This window comes from Venustampulla echinocandica, assembly GCF_003357145.1.
Source record: "Venustampulla echinocandica strain BP 5553 chromosome Unknown scaffold_0, whole genome shotgun sequence".
NCBI classification, from domain to species: domain Eukaryota; kingdom Fungi; phylum Ascomycota; class Leotiomycetes; order Helotiales; family Pleuroascaceae; genus Venustampulla; species Venustampulla echinocandica.
Genome location: NW_022474205.1, coordinates 1484540 through 1504222, shown reverse-complemented (window position 1 = coordinate 1504222; position 19683 = coordinate 1484540). Strand labels below are relative to the sequence as shown.

The 19683-nt window shown below is 49.7% G+C and overlaps 5 protein-coding genes across 5 annotated transcripts; 2 read left to right on the top strand and 3 right to left on the bottom strand.

Annotated features, from left to right (window-relative positions):
• Positions 1-413: 413 nt before the first annotated feature.
• On the top strand, positions 414-773 carry BP5553_00467 (uncharacterized protein; the record flags this gene model as incomplete). Its single annotated transcript, XM_032009090.1, has 1 exon — positions 414-773. One exon carries the CDS (start codon positions 414-416, stop codon positions 771-773), a length of 360 nt encoding a protein of 119 aa, XP_031873144.1.
• Positions 774-3633: 2860 nt separating this feature from the next.
• Positions 3634-4807, bottom strand: BP5553_00466 (Serine phosphatase; the record flags this gene model as incomplete). Its single annotated transcript, XM_032009089.1, has 4 exons — positions 3634-3723; positions 3778-4077; positions 4153-4554; positions 4628-4807. The coding sequence occupies 4 exons, from the start codon at positions 4805-4807 to the stop codon at positions 3634-3636; spliced, it is 972 nt and encodes a 323-aa protein (XP_031873143.1).
• A 2843-nt stretch (positions 4808-7650) lies between these two features.
• BP5553_00465 (L protein) lies at positions 7651-10240 on the bottom strand (the record flags this gene model as incomplete). Its single annotated transcript, XM_032009088.1, has 2 exons — positions 7651-10143; positions 10205-10240. The coding sequence occupies 2 exons, from the start codon at positions 10238-10240 to the stop codon at positions 7651-7653; spliced, it is 2529 nt and encodes an 842-aa protein (XP_031873142.1).
• Positions 10241-16157: 5917 nt separating this feature from the next.
• On the top strand, positions 16158-16959 carry BP5553_00464 (uncharacterized protein; the record flags this gene model as incomplete). The annotated part of the gene is made up of 3 exons (XM_032009087.1): positions 16158-16286; positions 16337-16488; positions 16578-16959. The coding sequence occupies 3 exons, from the start codon at positions 16158-16160 to the stop codon at positions 16957-16959; spliced, it is 663 nt and encodes a 220-aa protein (XP_031873141.1).
• A 1383-nt stretch (positions 16960-18342) lies between these two features.
• BP5553_00463 (uncharacterized protein) lies at positions 18343-19320 on the bottom strand (the record flags this gene model as incomplete). The annotated part of the gene is made up of 1 exon (XM_032009086.1): positions 18343-19320. The coding sequence occupies one exon, from the start codon at positions 19318-19320 to the stop codon at positions 18343-18345; it is 978 nt and encodes a 325-aa protein (XP_031873140.1).
• Between the last annotated feature and the right edge of the window lie 363 nt (positions 19321-19683).

Below are 19683 nucleotides of genomic sequence, written 5' to 3'. Positions count from 1 at the left end.
CCCCCCAACTCCCCCAATCCCAATCCCAATCCCAATTTCAATCCGCATCTCCATCTCAATATATCACCCTCCTTCGCCACGCCGTCGTCATTGCTGATCCCGCCTCTCTTGGCCCGGCCAGAACNCCCCCAAATCCCCAATCCCCAATCCCACCGCGTCCAGCTGGCAATCGCTGCAAACCTTTCTGGTCGACCGGGCGCAGGTTCTCAAACAACAAGCCATTCTCCCTCGACATCCTCTTCAGGTGCGGCCATCCACAGTTCCTCCAGCACCCCTTAACGCGTCCCGTCGCAGCTGCTGACGAGAGAAAAAGGTGCGAGCGATAGCTACCTAAGCTACCTCCCTAGGAAAAAGGAGTCCGGGCCCGAATCGAATCGAATCCAAACCAAACCAAACCAAACAATACCTCAATGATGCCGTCCTACTCCTCCCGCGACATGGGCGACCCTTCGCAGATCAGGAAGAACAAGCAGTCAATGGCCGACCTGAAATTGCGTCGTCTGACCGAGTTGAACAACCGTCTGCGAGAAGATTTGGAACGCGAGCGGATTCCCGTCTCCCAGGCTGCGGCAAGGTACGTTCGCTTTGGAAACATATACCGCGCAAGCAGCGCAGCGCAACACAGCACAGTTATACTAATCCATCCACCCATTGCAGCATCATCTCCTACACCAACAGCACGAAAGACTTCATGGTCCCATCCGTCTGGGGCGCCGTCGACAAGAAGGACGACCCCTATGCGCCGCAACAAAGTGGAGGGTGCTGCACCGTGATGTAGGGGCACCCGCCGGGCGGAGGAGGCAATCAAAATCTGCAGATGCGATGGGCGTTCAAGGGCGTACGGGAAATCATATCTGCGAATAATACCTTTCCTTCCAATAGTGTAGCATCAAGCGGGTGGCAGGTCACTTTGGAAGATTACAGGACTCGTGCTGTGTAATATTTTCTTTGAGTTACTTCTTTTTGGCTTTGTATAGCACTGGTGTAGGGTTACGAATATCTAGGATCGAGATGATGAAAAGAAGTGGCATTTCCCAACCCCCATATACGATCATCCTCCTCTTCAAGCATATGTCTCATTTCTGGTTTCCCTGTTTGGTGAGGCGTGCCTTGAAGTAGCAAAAGGCTTGACTCTCACGCTGCCTTGGCCTTAGACCGGCCTTACCTTACCTTCATAGCGGATCAAGATAGTGCGTGATTCCCATTCGACCCTTCGATCTAGAAGCGAGCGGATGATCAGCGACGCCCACTACTACATAAACAATAAAGCCAGACACTCGAATGCCCTCGAGCCGCCTTGAAGCCCATCTAGCAGTATCTGATTATTTCCGTATTCACCCGCACAGGCTCAAACAACGGCAGCAACAAACAATTCCTTCCCTAACAGTCTCGGATCGTGGGAATCCCATCTAATGCAATGCGCCATGGAGAATCCTTCGACTCCACCACTCCTCCCTAGGGTGACGATCCAATTCTGCACACAATGCAAATGGATGTTACGGGCGGCATATGTGAGTATACCATTATTTATTTACCTCTTCCCATCCCACAGCATTTCTCTATCTATCTTATCTCTAAAGATCCATGCCTCCCGCATTCATGCGCTGTTTCGGTCCGAGCAACAAAGCAATCCTGTAGCTATCTAGGTACCCCCCGCAATTGCCAGTGCAATAGCAGAGGCCATGTAGAGGTCCTAGAACTGGGTTTCAGTATATACCTTACCTACTACCTCCACGTGATAAACAATACCCCTTCTCAATTTCCAAAATGCGCAGTAACCATTATTATTATTTTTCTATATTATTGTTACAATTCCCCACACCTCAAGGAAATAGCTCTACAAAAACATTCTAAACCACCTATTAGTTCGCACAAGAACTCCTCTCCACCTTCTCAACCTCCCTAGGCGAGGTTGCTCTCCAGCCTTCAACTGGAGGCACTTTCACCGTCCACCTATACCATGCTCAGCTGAGCGGTACTGGGGAAGAGCCGGGTGTTGTAGAAAAGCATCTGCTTTGGGATCGGAAGACTGAGGGTGGATTTCCTGGTATGTTTTTATTTTATTTTATTTTGGCTTTCTGGAGAACTGACTTAGCCCGTCTCCTCCCTTCTATGATATCACATATTCTCGTTCAAGGAAGGGACTGTGGCTACTTTATTCCAATCACAGCAACCACGCTTAACAAAAATTGGTTTTCCTTCTATTAGTACAAAGTACTATTTCCCTCCTCCATTACCTTTATATACGTACAATTCCTTGTCAGGAAAGAGCCCTTATTCATCCCCCTACATTACACAATGCAGCCACACAAGCCTACATCTCCCTCCACTCCATCACCTATCTCCAACCGTACACTAACACAAACCCCCATTTCCTCCCCGCAGAAACAAAAGAACTCAAACGCCGAGTCCGCGATATAATCGATCCGTCCCGCAACCTAGGCCACGTCGACAGACATGCCGGTTCACAGAGTAAATACTCCATTTTCCCCCTTTCCAACCTCCCTTATATTTCTTGTTGCCCCTCTTCTTGGTGACCTCTCTTTTTCACTCCCCGAGCTTCTTCACATTAATCTTACTTATATACTAACACAACACTCTTCTCTGAAAAAGAATTGATCACACAACCTCAAGACGAAGGAAAAGACAATACTAAGACAATTACTCCAGGAGTACTTGGAGAGGGAAAAGCTGAAGAAGAGGTTAAGGCTGAGACTAGTGGGAATTCCAAACCAGGGAAGGACGGATGCGAGGATTGTGTATGATTACGTAGGAGGCAGGAAGGATATCGGGATGTTGCATATAGATAGTAGACATTCACATATTCCCGAAAGCCTCAAGCGGGGAAACCCCGCTATACAGCACGATATATACCAGTGTCATAAACGACACACCATCAGGCACAAGGAACCAACGCCGTTGAGACGAATGAAGTGCAGTGTAGGAAAATTACTTTGCATTTCTGCCGCAACAGATTTCACATGTCAGTAAGTGTGGCAGAAGAACGGCTACGGAAAAATGCCACCCAACCCACTCCCACCCTCCATCGCGCCCCTGATGACCCAATGCACACTACGCACCCATCAATCGTCAGGCACATTCCCCATGACCCCGATAAGCATATCCATACCCACTAAAAGTCAAGCCAAGCCAAGCCAGATGAGAGCTACACAGACAAAGTAACATCCTGCAGAGAGCAGCCGTCTCACAACATCGTATTTTCATATACACCCAAAGCCCCACACACCATTCACATAAATCAATCCCCAATCACGAGCCCCGCGCCACCATTTCTTTCCTGTTCTAGATTCGTTCGTGCCTGTTAGAAAAGTCGTGGTTCGTGTCTCGGAATTTTGGTCATTGGTCGTACTCGCGGTGAAAAAGAGAATGGTGTACAATCGGGATACGTAGTTCGATTAGGTGCCAGTGGAGAGTAGGCGCGCAAATAGGTTATGTTTTTGATGGCGGAGAGCGGTCGGGATCGAGATCGGAGGACTATAAAACTTGTAAAATGGGATCGGGGAGCGTGTCGGCGATACTTTGTCGTGACTCGAGAGGAAATTCGCAAAGCTATGCTTATCTGCGTCCGAACCTGCTGCACACAAGGAAGTTCGTATTTGTTCATATCTTTAACTACTTATGCTTCCTCGGAGGAGTGACGGGCCTGCTAGCACCAAGGCCACCGTAAACGTACTTTTGTTTTTTCTCCGCTGGTTTCAGGATCTGGTAATACTTGTCAATCGGCTGCTAAACTGGCTGGTGATAGGGTGTACTGACCTGGAACGAACATAACAAACTCTCATCCACACTCATCATTGCTCCTGCGTTGTCAAACTCCCCGCAATAGTTGGGTGCGCTGAAGAGGGTGACCAATTGTCGCTTGGAGAAGAATTCGTAGCCGTCTTCGACCACTTGATGAGCTCTGCAGATTAGATCCATGTCATGTTTTTGGAGGAATCGGGATACGACGTCTGGGCCGAAAGTGAAGGAGACACCTCGGTCATTTTCGCTCCAGCCAGTGATATCTTTATCTGGATCTGACCAGAGGAGATCGCACAACAGACCGCAGTCGGGAATCTACTTTTATTAGCAAGAGCTCACGCTCTCTCCCAGCACCGGGAGTTGGCATGCAAATAAAAGCTTGGAACTTACATCAGTGGGGCGCATGACGCGGCGGATCTGCTCCATCGAGTTCAAATCTGGACTGAGACCACCATGCATTGTGAAAATCTTCTCGTCAATGATTGCCGCAATAGGCAAGCAGTTGAAGCAGTCTGTGAATGTCTTCCAAAGCTTGATGTTATACCTCCTTTTGCATTCGTCATAGAATCCATAGATGCGGTTGATGGAAGCACACTCGTGGTTGCCACGCAAGATGAAGAAGTTTTCGGGGTATTTGATCTTGTAGGCAAGCAGCAGGCAGATCGTCTCGAGCGATTGCTTTCCTCTGTCAACGTAATCTCCGAGGAAGAGATAGTTGGCCTCGGGAGGGAAGCCACCATATTCGAATAGGCGGAGGAGATCGTAATATTGGCCGTGGATGTCACCGCATATCTAAGAGCACGAGACACGGTCAGCCCCCTGTACATTTTCCAACCCTCTATCCGCCTCTACGTGAAGATCTCACCTTGATTGGCGCCTCAAGCTCTAATAGGATTGGCTGCGAGATGAAGATCTCACGGGCCTTGGTGCAGAGATAGCGGATTTCTGCCTCCAAAAGCTGGACTTGCTTGCCTGGACGGCTGCCCCGAACTTCCAACAGTCTGTCGATAATGGAATCGAGGTCTACATCATTCTGATCCGCCATGGCTCTTGTCCGAGCGAGAGAAGAAGTGGACCGGGGGTTCAACGTTGTGTGTTCCGCAGTGAGTAGTGTATTTATGATCAGCAACTGCGTAGATCGATTTCGCTGTTAAGAGGACCGTTGTCCACTTCCTAATCTAAAGACGCGTGCGGATGTCAGCACAAGATCGGGCACGTTGGGACGGCACGGCGCAGATTCGGGCTGAGGTTTTCTGCCCGCGGTAGGAACCCCGGAATACATACAATGAAGTGAGATCGGCCTCAACAGGCTTTCTGGAGAAAGCCGCGTCCCAGTGGGGTTTGCGAAGTGAATGCCACTTGTGCTGGCGCGCTGCTAGAACTGCGGAAGGCGGCAGAGGGCGGAAGTCAGCGGTTCACCTCTGGGATGATAGAACGAGTCGAAAGTGAGCGTCGTCGGTGTGCGGCTGGCAAGCTGTACTTCGCAAGGCCGGTGTCGAAGCCGGAGTGTAGAGGCGGTGATGACGCCCTTGAGGCTCGCCGGAAGATTTCGTCGGAAAGGCGCTGCAACAAGCGTGGTTTTGGTCAACAGCTACTACTTACTAAACGAGGGCTGCGTCTGAAGCGGCGGACGTATGGGAAGAATAAATTTGACGCCTCGGTGATAACCAGGTCCTGGAACACTGCACAAATAAGGCAGAGGCTCGTCTGAAGGGTAGATTTCGTTGAGATGTCGTCGCGTTGGTGGTTGCAAAGGCCAAGGGGGCGGCTGCGTTTTAGATCTTTTCTTTTCGTTTTCGGTTCTTTTGGAGTCCCACTCAGTTGCTTGGGGGCTTTGGCGGAATGCGGTTCCTTGGTGAGGGCCGAATTGACAAGAATATCAGAGGGGGGTGCAGCAATGGTCGAGGGGTTTTGGTTTTTCGTCGTCGTCGTAGTTTTAGTTTGGGCGAGTTGAGTTGAGACTGTTGCGGAAACAATGCAGGAGACGGAGGAGGAGGAGTTGGAGTTGGAGTTGGAGTTGGTCAGTCAGAACAGTACGTAGTTGGGAGCAAGAGCAAGCGCCAGTCGAGATGCGCAGCCTGGGCAGCCAAGGTTTCTGCGCTGCGTCTGCGTCCGCCTCAACCAACCTGCGCCTGTCTGCTTATTATTCTTCCTCTTCGGATTATCACTGCACACTTTCCATACGCTCCTTGCACACCTTAATTAATTAATTACTCTCTCCTTGCGAGTTACGAGTTACGAGTACAATGCGCGTCGTCCTGATTAGTCCGCGTTCTAGGCCCCAAACGGCAGCGGATTTCTGGCGCTTATTATTCTGTTGCAATATCTCTGGCTTGCTGTTCGTTGGGTCTCTCTCTATCTATCTGCCTATCTACTTCGTATCTCTCTATCGCTCTGTCTAACTCTCTCTCTCTATTCTCGTCAGTTAGTGATTGTTGTTGCTGTCGCGTTCACCACTCCCCAGTGACGAAGAACGCTCCACAAAATAGTCCGCTGCGCCCACCAAAACACCTTACTCTAGTGAACGCTCTAAAATATATCTCTCATGCGCGGCATCGAGCCCCCTATTTCCTCCTCGCCCTGCCTTGGGGTTTTCTGGTTCCGTTGCGCTGGTGGCGAGCTGCTGATCACCCATGACTTCCCTGCAACCAAGTGGTTTTGCGCACCTGCGAGTTTCGTGTTTCCAGGGGTATCGGGGGGCTTAACGGCTTAAAACCAAGCCTCTTTTTTTTTGTGGCAGATGCATCTAAATGATTCATCCGACTTTTTTCAAAAGTACACCGTGGTAGAATTGGTCCAGATGCGGTGAGTGCAGCAGAGCGCTGCGATTCATGGGCCTTCGAAAAGATTGCTTGAAAGCTTCGCACTCGACTTTCCCGGTGAGTCGGTGTACGTACTCCGTTTGCCTAAACAATCTGTTCACTTGCCTCATGAGTCAAGATGTTTATCTTCAACCAATAATAATAATATACAAAGAACCCCTCACAACACGTTGTTAATGACCGGTCAGATGACGGGGCAACGATTCATTCTAAACAGTATGATTGTTTTAAGATATGCCCTTCTTTCTATCGGGGAAATGGTTCCGAGAGACTTGAGTACGACAGGGAATTCCCAGCAGCTGTTGATTAAGCAATAGGACCACCGTAATCCAATCTCTATTGTTCCAGTCAATTAAAGAGCTCCGTTAATCCTACCTCGAAGCCAGGAGTATTACAGCGAGGTTAGAATCAAGCCTAATCACACATGAAGATTTAGTCATTTTGAGCGCGCAAAAGAATTTCATTATGATGCCTCCCAGATACCACCAGACCACGCTCATGCAGTACAGAAAATGCCCATCATTAACAACGCCCGACCCATTCTCCATAAACCAACCATTTAAACCCCGTATATTACAAGAAGGCAAAATTATGAGCTAAACCATCTCGCATCCCCCACCACCCGGGTCTCCCCCCACATTTCTCACCCACACCGGTATCTAGCTTGGTGACAATATGCTGGCAACAACAACTTAATGCCCCTCTCCTTACAAATGGTAGCATGCTCTTGCATGCATGCAAGCAAGGCAATGTAAAGTAAATCATGAAACGCAAAACAAGTGGAAATTTCAGATGACAGCCCGTGCTACCCGTACGCTATGCATGATGACGGAGAGATGAGGAAAAGTGCGGAACATGGCAAAATAGAAAGATGCTACAAATGCAAAGCCTTTTTGAAAGAGAGCAGAGTAGTCGAAATACAATGCAAATTCAAAGCTTGGGGTATCAAGAATAGCGTCCATATGCAACGCCGATGGTTGCTCACTCGTTGCCCAGGACACTCCTGCCCTGCAGCGGTAATGCTCCCAACCGCATTTCCATAAAGTCATAAAGGAGGGCCGAAACATCACCCTAATGTTCGGCCGCTATGTATCGTCTGCTGGCTATTGGTTCGGGTGTTGGTTTGACTCGGCCGCATCGACGGATTGAAATCGGCAGCTGAAAAGCCCTGGGAATGGGCATTCTTTTGCACCTCCCAGCTTTCTTCACTCAGCACACTGAGCCACCCATTGCCAACCTCATTTCGCAATGCCTCCAGTTTCTTCCTATACATCTCACCACTAACCTTCCAGTCTTGAGAGTCCCTAGGGGTCTCCGATTTCAACAGAGGAGTATCATAAGACATGGTCTGGATTGGGGGCAATTGTGGAACAACCGAGCGGTCAAGGCGGGGGGTATCGGGTTGGACTTGTGTCTGTCGCGGTTCTGACGGTACATATGATGGCACTGTTCGAGGCGAAGGGTCAGGACTGGTGTTGTATCCGGAATCTAAACTTGGAGTTGCAGCTGCAGGTTCATTCGTAGCTGGAGACTGCTTGCTTGGAGAGGTGTCTGAAGTCGACAAGTCCACAATCCTCCGCTTTGGAGTTCTTCTTCGTCGGCCAGTAGCAGTTGAGTGTATTTCACTGGTGGCCGCATACGGTAGCGGTCGTTCCTTGCGCAGTACGGTGGGCTCATGCGTCGTCGGATAGTCGATGACAGGTTTGTTAACATCCACAGACGGCAGACCGTAATCTGGGGCTGACTTGACAACGGGAACATTGGGTCGCTCTGCCACCCGATCCACCAACTGCCGCCTTTCGCTGTATCCCGGCGAATAGGTGTCGATGAGGATATCTTCCGTGTAGCCTGGCGTCTTCCTAAAAAGATTGAATATCGTGACCCTATAATTGCTGTGTGTTCTAACGAAGGGGTTCCCCAGGACCCATATCTCCCTCAGATCAGGTATTCCCGTTAACCTTGCAAGCTCTGTGGGGTCGGTCATCTTATTGTCCCTCAGATCAAGTCTCTCAAGTGGATATAGTCTTTCGACGCCAGCGATCGAGATAAGTCGATTGGACCTTAAATTCAATGCCGTGATCGCAGGCAGGGGATTCCGCGTTAGTGAATGGAGAGATCCAATCATACAGTTTGATAGATTAAGGGCCCGTAGGGCTGTTAAAGAAGCCAAGCAGTCAGGTATCTCCGTGAACAAGTTGGCTGACAGATCCAGAGAGTGAAGCGTATTGGCCAATGGTGCTAGGCTTGCCGCAGATATCGAGGTGAGGCCATTATCAGCAAGACTGAGGTGTTTAAGGAACCTCCACTTGGAGGATGGTAGGACGCCCATTGCGAGCAGATTGGTTGAACTGCCGCGCTGGTTGTGCCAACCATCAGACATGCTCGAATGGGAGCTGCCAGATCCAGACCTCTTCACCTTGTATGGTCCCCTCGAATGGCCGTGTGCAGAGCCAGTCCGTGAACTTGTGGGTCGAACAGGAGAGTTGCTTCTGTGTCTCGTCTTGCTAGAAGATTTGGCACCGTCTGAACCTGAACGCGCTAAAGAGTGGGGTTGGGAGTCTTCCTCAAATTCAATATGGCATCGTTGGTCTGGGGATCCGGGGGCAGAGTTAGATTTTACTAACTCGGCATGCGGCAAGGTTGGACTCCTTTTCGGACTCGTGGTCGTGGCCCAATTGGTGGTGGGAGACATCCTTCCCTTGGAAGAACGCCGTCGCCGTTTATCCATGTCATCAAGGACAATGTTTATGATGAGGTCAGCTGGATCGTCAATCCCCGCACGCTTCACAGTTAAGGATCTCAATTGCTCCGCAAGTCGGTCCCAGCCAAAGAACTGTCTGAAGTCAATATCACTAATCTCCAAAGCACTGAGGTTCTTGAAAGCGTGGAGAGGAACTGCGGAATCAAATGGGAACTCTTCGTATCCTTCTATCAGGCGGGCTCGTCGATCCGGGGCAAGTCTTAGGCATGGAATCTTTGTAAAGGCGGAATACAAGTATTTCAGATCAGCATCAATTGCAGCCTTCTGCTTTTCGGTTCGTGCGGCGGCGCCTCCTGACCCGAGGCCAAAGTTTGACCAAAGGCTTGACATGCCAGACATCACGCTTCGCACACTTGACACGGAATGGATCGATCCATGGTCCGAACCGCGACCTTTCGGTCGCTGTGACTGACCCAGGAAAGAGACGTAGTTTGCTGCGGCAGTTTCAGCGTGCAGGTTTTCTAACCTCACATTCATGGGCCCCACGGCTATACCAAGGTCTTCAAACCGGGAGAGGAGGTAGAACAGGTGGTGGGATGTCAGGGCAAGCTTCGCAGGTTTCAAGTTATGGGAGGCGAAGGTTAGGTATGGGAGGGAGAGGGCCGCTGCGAGAGTGCTCGATGTGGAAGTCGAGGACGCGGATGAGGGTGAATTCGTGATGATCGGTGATCCAGGTACGGCAGAGCCAACTGCGCCGGATACACTTTGGGATGATCCATGTTTCGGGGTCTGTTGACGCCGTAATTGAAGGGCATTTGCCAGTGCCTTCTCGTGTGTTCGAACAAAGTGGGCAAGGTTCTGTAGCAAGGTACCATCAGCACAAGATAACGTCGGCACGGCAGAGGCCAGAATCACGTACCTTTATGAAGAACTGCCCGTCCTCGCTGTCCATCATTGGGAATACATGTGGCCGAGGTCAATGAAAGTGAAGTCGGATGGCCGTTCAGCGGGATAACAGCTCTAAGAGGCAGGTATCCGTTGCCGTGTACCTCAAGAGGACCGATACTCGGGAGGGGGGAAGATGTACGACTCGAGGAGAGTGAAGGGACTGGCGGTCTGCAAGTAACACAAACGATCATGAGCGATTGAATTTTGATGTGGGATAATATTACAGAGGAAGGAGATACAGTCGTTTGCGTTTGTCAAAACCGAATGGTAGGGGAAGGGACTCGACGGATCGACAGATCGACTCGAATCGCTCTCTTGACTGATTCCCGCCAGCAGGCTGGCAACAGGATTCACGGTCACGGCGGTTGCGAGATAGATATGACGACGACGGGGATGGGCAAGGGAGCAGAGCAGAGCAAAGAATCCACGTACCTCTTCTTCTATCTCAGCCTCTTTCCCTCTCTACAACGGCTTCTTCTCTGATCGGGGACGGTGCCGGGCACCAAGAGCAACACAGCTCCAAACCTCCGAAGGAACACTACGGAAAATGAAAAGGATCGCGAGAGCGACGAGGAAGCGGTTTAAAGACGCGGACGACGACGTCCACCTGCAGAGGTCGAGGACGAGTTCTGCCGCCGCTGGCGAGATGGGCTGGGGGAGGGCCAATAACAGCGGGAAAGGGATTATGGGCTTCACAACGAGTCTGTGGTGCATGCGGGCTGTTGCATGGGCATCGTGGGTTTCGCGCCGTCTCGTTCGCTGGTGGACAGCAGGTTCCCAGGGTCCCCACTCTTGCTAGGATGACATGCGTCGATGATAATAATAATAAGAATAAGGGTTCGGCCGTGCAGACACTACAGGACCAGGCAGGGAGACAGAAGGATGAAATCTGAGTTCTGAGCGGAAGAGTAGTGAATATGCAGATGATGCCAAAATGTAGCTGCAGATGCCGGTGCGAATGTGAGTGTGAGTGAGTCGAGTCGGTCAGGGTGGCGAAAGTGCGAGTGAATGCCTACGGAGGGCACTGCTGCTGATGTCAAATGATGGCAGATGGTGGTGCTGCTGCTGCTGCTGCTGCTGCTGCTGATGTTTGATGGCTGATGTTTGATGGCTGCGGGCTGAGGGCTGAGGGCAGATAAGAGGGGACTTGCGGGACTGCTGTCTCAGCCGGTGAGGTTCGTACGGAGCAGTGTAGTAGTACTTCGTAGTGAGGTCACCGTAGTAGGGGTCAGGCGTGGGAGGGAACCATTCCTAGGGACACCATGATTTAGGGACGAAGATTAGGGACCATAGGGGCCAGTTAGGGGCACGTAGTGGCCAGAGTTAGCGGCCATCGGGGCCATTAGGGGCTCGGATTAGCACGCACTAGGCGCTGAGATCGCCTACTCGGTCGTAGCACGCGGAGCACCACCACCAACTACTGCGAACACCACAGTGAACCACTACGTACGCCCAGCGACCGCAGAAAAAGCGTAGCCTTGCCGCGCTGACATCTAACTGGCAGCGACTTAGTTACGCCTGTAATCTCGGTCCAGCAGCCCGCGAAGCGCCAACCATCGACCATTCTGCGGCGACGTAGGACGGGGTAACGGAGGGTGTAGCATAACAATTCTTAGATGTTGCAGATCTCCAGCAAGTACCGATATCAAGCACTCCTTACGTGACGCTCCTTAGACTTCACAAGCGTGGGGGAGTGCTGCACTAGGAAAATACGGAGTGATCGTGAGAAATCAGAACAATTCTGCAGCCTCATGTCTTCCTTTATCAAAGCCCACCCCATGGCTGCGGAGGCCTGCCCCGAAGCCAAAGTCCAAGCCTCGTCCAGTCCGAGCCAAGTCAAGGAAAATGTCCGTGCCCTCAGACCGTGGGCTCTGAGTGGTTCCCCCAGCGCCTGCAAGCAAGGATATTTTTGATACTTTACCTTCATCGTGGCTGGCAGCTGGCTACGGAACGGTGCTACCTGACCCTACTCGAGGCCCCCAGACGCCAAAGCCGCCAGCCAAAACAATGATGGATCATGGCTGGCAGATGGAGAAACAGACCTCCAAGACACACGGCAGCGAGGCTTGCAAACCAACATCGTCCAGCAACCACGCCGACCAGTAAGAACGCCAAAGCCGCCATCCTCGACCAGAAATATTGTCAACACCCTCATCCCTATCCCCATGGACCAAGACGTCGACGAGAATCGGGATTGCGGGCTCTTCACCGCTTCAATAACAAACAACCATCAGAAATGACACAAACGCGGTTCGCCACCCGCAGGCTGATACGCATCAAATCATCCCCGACACCCACACGCATTCCAAGCTCTTTGCTGACCCAGTCACATTATCAACACCAGGGCACGCACTTCCCGTGCCCCAGGTGCACCAAGTACTGTACAGTACGAGCAGGAGACCTCTGAGACCCTATCTGCCCCGCCCTCCGCAGACTGTGGCGAGCGTGGTCAGGTGAAACGCTTCCAATCCGCATACTTGGTCCTCATTATTGCGACACCTATCTTCAGCATGTCCGGAGCCAGCCCCACTGCCTATCAGACATTTATCTGGCTATCGCGAGCTTGAGAGGTTATCGTGAAAGCGCATCTCCGCGAATGACGGGGTAACCCACAGAATTGCGCTCCCACGACCTGGCACTGGCACCGGCCTACGAGGAATGTGGCAGCGGAACTGCAGCAGCGCTGCAGCTCGCTACGATACCATTCGACAATTGAAACAAAAACAATCATGGCGACTGTGTGGTTTACCAAAACTGATGCTGCTGCCGGGTTTTGCTTCCTTTTGGACTGCATTGCATTCAAATTGCATGTGCTCGACCAGTCGCCTGGTATGATTGGATTGCTCGATATGCTTTCGCGGTGGGCGCCTCGGCTATCGATGGGTGGTACCGTATCACACAGCACTTTTGCGGGTTTGGCCGGGAGCAACGAACCCAGATAGATAACTAGGAAATGCTCATCTGATGCGGGTTTCAGAAAATCTTGCACAAAACAGGATTCTAAACTACTCTGAAAAGGACTCGGCTGGCTAGGCATTCAGGCGCTTCCGTCCCAGGAAAAGTGATCTACACATCTACATTCTACATCATCCATAGGCAAAATCACAAGAGAGGCGAGATATTGCGTACTAGGTATCTTCCGGTGTTTCGATCAGAAGAGTTGGAAATGGCAAAGCTGCCGGAGTGCGGTCCGTCGTAGGCGTGGGGGCTTGTATCCCAGGATGGTGGGATGGTGTCTAACAACATGCAGCACCTACACAATCCCGTCGATTTTCCTCAACTTTTTGACTATTACTATTGCACGATAGCAGCGGTGAGGGTGAGGGTGAGGGTCGTGGAGGTGAGGGGCACCGATGGCGGGGCAATAATAGTCCTCGACTACTACTGCTGCTGCTGCTGCTGCTGCACAGCATCAGGATACTCATCCGCATATCTGCGTACGAAGTACTGCACACGTCCCTCGTACCGCCAATGCAAGGGTTCTCTTGACATCCAAAGGGCAGAACCAGTGAACCACAGCCGAAGAAACCTTATTTCAATCTGAACAGGGAGTCCTTTCATCCGTGCACAGTACAGTAAGTAGTACACAGTAGTCCACCTCTCGGCATGGCTTGGACGTCCTGCAAACGCTACAAAGGGAGATAGTGCGCGGCATGAGCGCTTAGTCGAGCAAATGGTCCGATCCGATGCCGCACCGTTTTCCAACTTTTTATTTTATTTTACTTCATCAACAATCGTGGAACCACCCTCACGGAATTTTGGGGGAGGGGCAAAATTCCCTATGTCGGCCTTTCCTCACCGACTCTTTGGACAAGATCCCCCAACGGCGATAGTCGCACGCCAACCGGGTATTTGCATGGATCCGCCAAGGAGCTTGGGGATCTGCAACCCCAGGTTTGCCCTCTCTGCTCGCTGCAAGGAATGGGTTTACAATAAATTTAGCCTCTGCATGCTAATAACTGCTGCTTTGGAGATCCGCCAAGATTCCACTTTGTCATTCCTCCGTATCCTGCCATTGATATCGTGGGGGTTTTTGGCTCTTGCTGCAGCGCCCTATGCCGATTCTCCTCTAGTGGCGATTCGAATCACATCTGGCATGTTTCTTGGGAGTATCACCTGATAGATTCAAAATATATATTTCCTTGAGCACTATGCTAGATAGGAATGGCGTCACTAACCGCTAGAGAATGATGGGGTGAAATGCGGGCCGATTGAAATCGAAGGACGATAGAGTTAGTAGTTGAAAAGTATCGGCATGTGAATTGTAATATACATTACTAACAAGCATCGACCAAGATTAACTGTTACGAAGGAGTATCTATAGCCTTTACAAATATCAACAAAACTAGAATAAACTCCATGTTTCCTCTTTCCCCCCCCTTCTATTTTACATTCTCAGAATTGTCGACCAAAAGAAGCATATTTATTGTTTACATCAAATAATCCAAACCTCCCTTTCCATTTGTGGGATCACTAGCAAGCCCAACCAAGTAGTTCTTCATACCAAAAAAGATATAAATATAAAGACTTACTGGAATCTGGTCAGTAGACGCAGATTGATACCGCGTATTCTTGCCTACTCCTAGATTTTCAGCTATATTGTGGTGTTCTTTTTTAAAGAAATCTTAATGTGGCTAATATATAAAATATAAAAGTTGTTTTCTAAGGAAAGATTTTTTTAATCTTCACTACGAACGATGCTTCTATTTTAAAAATGGTAGCTTTTAGAGAAATTTTTTCTACACTGTTATTTCGTTTCTAATATAAAGCTGATAAAAAATAAATTTATAGAAAAGAATTACACTAGACTTCCCGTGGTAACACAAGTATAACTGCAAAATGAGCCCGTCGGTAATGCCGATAGTAGATATACTTTCTGAATATCTTATTTTACTATGGACAATTCTGGAACAGAAGTGCAAGATCTGATCTAGCCAGTCGAAATAAATATTACTGTAAGTCGAGGAGAGTACATATTCATGGTGCGTTCAACCTGCCTATAACAAACTAATAATGGAATATATGATACGGCTGGTGGTGAAACTTTAGGGTAAAGGGTAGAAAAGCGAACGCAGGATTGAGGTACCAGCACCTGTGTAGCTTGTCGGAGTTAGGTATCATCTGCAATTACTCGGTGGTGGTCGCTGGTTTTGATTATTCGCACGACCCGAACTGTAATTTCTGACTTTGAAATATTCAAAATACAATCGAAGCCCATAGAAAGTGAAGCCATTGATGGTCACTAGACTCTGAAAATAAACCTCTTCTTTGTAGGGCACGCTACAAGAGAAATTTTGTCGAAAGTTCTTATTTGGCGGGATTTAAATAGAGATTTGATACTTAGGTTGACAACTTGGAAACAAGGTGGTTCGGCCATCAAGTATTACATTTCAGATGAAACATCAAGAAAGGGCGTGTGGAAGTTGGTTAGGGTTGAGACTTGCATGGCCCAGGTCGCCCGTAAGAGTTTCTGTGTCGCGACCCCGGACTAATATCGAAGGATCGGCAGCATTGGTGACTAGAAGAGCAAAGGACATGCAGCCCAGGCGAGTCGCCAACGACAACCCACGCCGACCAAATATACTTTGTACTACAGCTTCCAACACAACTTCACCATTAACAAAATTCTTGGCCTGCCGGCCACCGCAACGCTGAGGCTATTCCTACATACATGAATACACAGGCTATGTTGTTTTATAATCGTGATCAAGTTTGATATACCAAGGCTTAAGTTAGTTTCATACTTGCCTAAATAGGTAAGCTTGATAACAAGGGGTAATATTTAAATTGTCCTCAATGCAGAAACAAAGCTTCTTTTCCTCGTACTCCCGCGACATTCTTTTATTTGTTAAACCCTCACATTCGCTCAGAGTTGCTTTCTCCAGCTGTTTTTATTAATCTAGATACTTACAAGCCGCGCTATAATGTATCCTACTACGATCAGTGTTTTGGGCCTTGCTATGGCCGGCCTCTCTCTTGCCCAAACCAGCACCGTCAATCTCTATATGCCCGGTTTTGATGCAAACTCATTCGTCGCCTCCGTGGCTGGCTCAGTAGGCGCATCTACCGAATCGTCCGGATCCTAAGTGCTAACGATCCACAGGACAAAGCAGCTACAACTTATGCCATAACATGCGCGCCTACGGTCTCCCTCCGTGATTGTGGCATGAGGAGCGCAATTTTGCTCACAGAGGGCCCGGCAACGGCCAAATTCACCATGTCTGCGGAAGTAGATGAGAAGGGAGAGCTCGCATTGTGTGTTTCCACCCTCTCTCCTCCTTTCCCATCCTAGCCGCTGCCCAGTCCTACTCAAAAGTTCATCAGCTAAATGTTTCTGACTACAGCACTGGTTATATCGACTGCTCCCTCGCCGGCACCACCTCCGCCGTCTGCGTCGAATCATTCGGTGGCAAGGATGCCAATTTCCCAGGTATAAGCACAGAGACGTACTCCGGAACGGATGTGTTATACCAGCCAGTTCTTATCACAGCGAGAGCAGCGGCAGGCTCTGGTGGTTCACCAAGCTCGGTTGTACCATCGACTACGAAGACTGGTTCGGAGGCTACGAACACGTCGGGTGGCAGTATGAAGACTTCGGCATCAGGAGCAACTTCGACTGGTTCGCCTCAGCCTACGTCTTCGAAATCAGCGGGCGTAGCGGCGGTTATGGGAAATAAGGGATGGGCTTTGGGAGGTGCGGCTGTGGCGATAGCGATGATGGGATAGGCGGTTGGGTTGTTGGAGATTGAGCCAGTGCATATTATGTGGTCTATAAAGATGTACAGTATAGTGTGTGGCCAGATATTTACGAAATTGGCTTATTTAATTTCGCCCTTGTTATTCATTCCCTTGCTGTTTATTATCCTAATTAGGCTGAGTTCAAGATATCCTTATTCTAATCAAATTAGCTGAGAAGTCCGGCTTCCTCACTGGGAAATTCCCCGCGCAACTCCCACGGCCAATACATCGGACTGCAACGGCGACGGGCCCTTCCCTACCTGTCTTTAAGGTTTATCTCCATATTTTGCTACCGGGCCTCGACTATCTACATCTAGAATGTCAAACTATGTATATGGGTTAGTGTAAACGTTTCCTTCCTTTATTAAGACGTACTAACCATAATCCAGGTCTAAAGTTAGAAATATCCTAGTTACATTCGAGGATCAGTTAGTCATTAAATGCCTTGTCTAAGGCTAGGTTGAGAATCTAATAGCTCGAAAGCTCCTACATGATTAGACAGTATATCTGGTGCCACAACGATTTTGGGAATTTCGACGGCAAGTCTGCATTAAAGAAGAAGTCTCTATAATATTACAGATTTTGATCCGGCAGAACGAGGAGATCAGCTAAGACCACGCATTAATCTCGGTTGAACCTCCACCGCCCCCAGATAACCTACCCCAGGTATATATATCCAAATAAGTAGAAACCGCATAACAACTGGAGACAGGCGACTAGGCCTGTTGGTGCAGTGGGGATATTAACGCCTTTCCGAGGTTGAACCACTGATCAACAGACAACCTAGGATGACCCTGGACGCTCCGCCAGAGATAACAAAATCTTGAGTTTCTCGGTATCCCATTTGGAACTGATAATTGGGTATTTCTTTTGCTATTTTCCCCCTTAATCGCTTTATTATTATTTTTTGACCGTCCTCGCTTGGCTCGCTCTGTGGTTCTCGAACACGCGACCGTCGTCCCCATTCAACCGCCCCTCGACTTAAAGCACCTATATCTTTGTTCATAGGTTTAAATTCTGCTTCCTAGCCAAGTGCTGTTTGACTTCATATACCCCTTGTATAGCGCTTAGCATCACATAGCAGAAATAATCGCCTTATACGAGGCAGTACCAAAATCACTAATTGAACGGGAAAGAGATATAAAGCATTAGAGATGGAATCCCGAGGCTCGTAGTCAAGAAGGCAATTTATGTGGCAATGCCGCGGACTACTTTGGAGGGCTATTCTTCTCTGACAATGGTAAGCTCAAGTAGAAGTCATACCTAAGTTTAAACCATAGCTAACCACTGGGCTCTAGGCGGATTTGTAATGACTTGAGGGTATAATTAGGCTCTGTTTTACATTTTATCTACTATACATAGCCATCTACCTCATGGCTTCCTCTTCACAGCTGCTAGCCTGATAAGAGCCCTACCATTATCCAGCGCCCAACCCCCGGTAGTATCAAACTTATAAAACTTCCCCTTGATCTCAACCCTATGAAATCCTTCCCTCGTCCAAGCCCGCCTCATGGATTGGAATAGTTCGAAAAACGCTTTGTTGGCATGCCTAAACGGTGCAGTCAAAATATGACTCCTCTCATACTCCAGCAATCTCTGCCTGTCCTCCTCTTCCGCCATTTTCATCTCCCTCATTTCCGCGGGGCTCAGGGCCGGAGGTGGGCGTGCTAGGGCTTCTGACACTATAAATTCCCGAGGCTTGCAGTATATCTTCCGCGCTGGGAAGAAGGGCATTGGAAACATCTTCCTGAGCTCCACCTCTAGTTCCAGTTCCGGGGCAGTGCCCTGGCTGGCTATTCTGGGGCCCTTGGCAGATTTACCAGCAGAGGCTCCAAGGCGTTTTGGTACCGCGGTGATTGACCGTATTATTTTAGCAGGACCTAGCATTAACCAGCCCGCGAAAGCAGCCATCAGGAACCCGGCACCTCCAAATGCGTAGGGGACGTAGACGGGGATGCCAGCTGGGGCGTCAAAGTAGGTGTAGCACGCATAGCCGCTGTAGACGAGGAAGAAAAATGCTCCGCCATAGCTGGTTAATATAAATAGGGTGTGCGAGGGCGCTTCATAGAGAGGTGTTGGATGCGATTTCAGAGCCAATGTGGTCTGATAAGTCTGGTGGACGGAAGTCTTATTGGGCGAGGCCTTTAGGGGTGCATAGGAGGGCTTGTCCTTGGGGAACGAAGACTTGATCGCAGGACTTGTACGAGTGGGTTTTGCGGCGCGCAGGACGCTGGCGGAGAAGCTTCGAGCTTGGTAGCATTTGGGGAAGCTTGGTAGAGGTTGGAGCTGTCTAAGCTGTCTGAGGGGCAATTGGAGCCGTAAAAAGCATCCTCTTGAAAAGGCCGGCATCTGCCAATTATAACAATTAGTGAACCCATTTTCACTGTCTGTAATGCAGTGCTCACCTTGAAGAAGCTTCAAGCACCGGTTGATTTTGCGTGGTGTTTAGAAAAAAGTCGCCCAAACGTCGTCGGGGTTCGGGGATTTGGAGCCGCTAGCGGCCCGCCATCTGCCTCAATGCCAAGCGGTTGAGCATCTCAAAAGTTGTCCAATTCCTCAACCTCCTACACGGTCCAATTGAGCTTCAATTTGTCGTACCCAGTATGGCATCTTTCGTGACAGCTTGTCGGCTTTCGGCCAGGCTCACATCCAGGCAGTTGCGACAAGATGCCACCGTACGAGGTACGCACATAGCTCCAACAAACATATTTT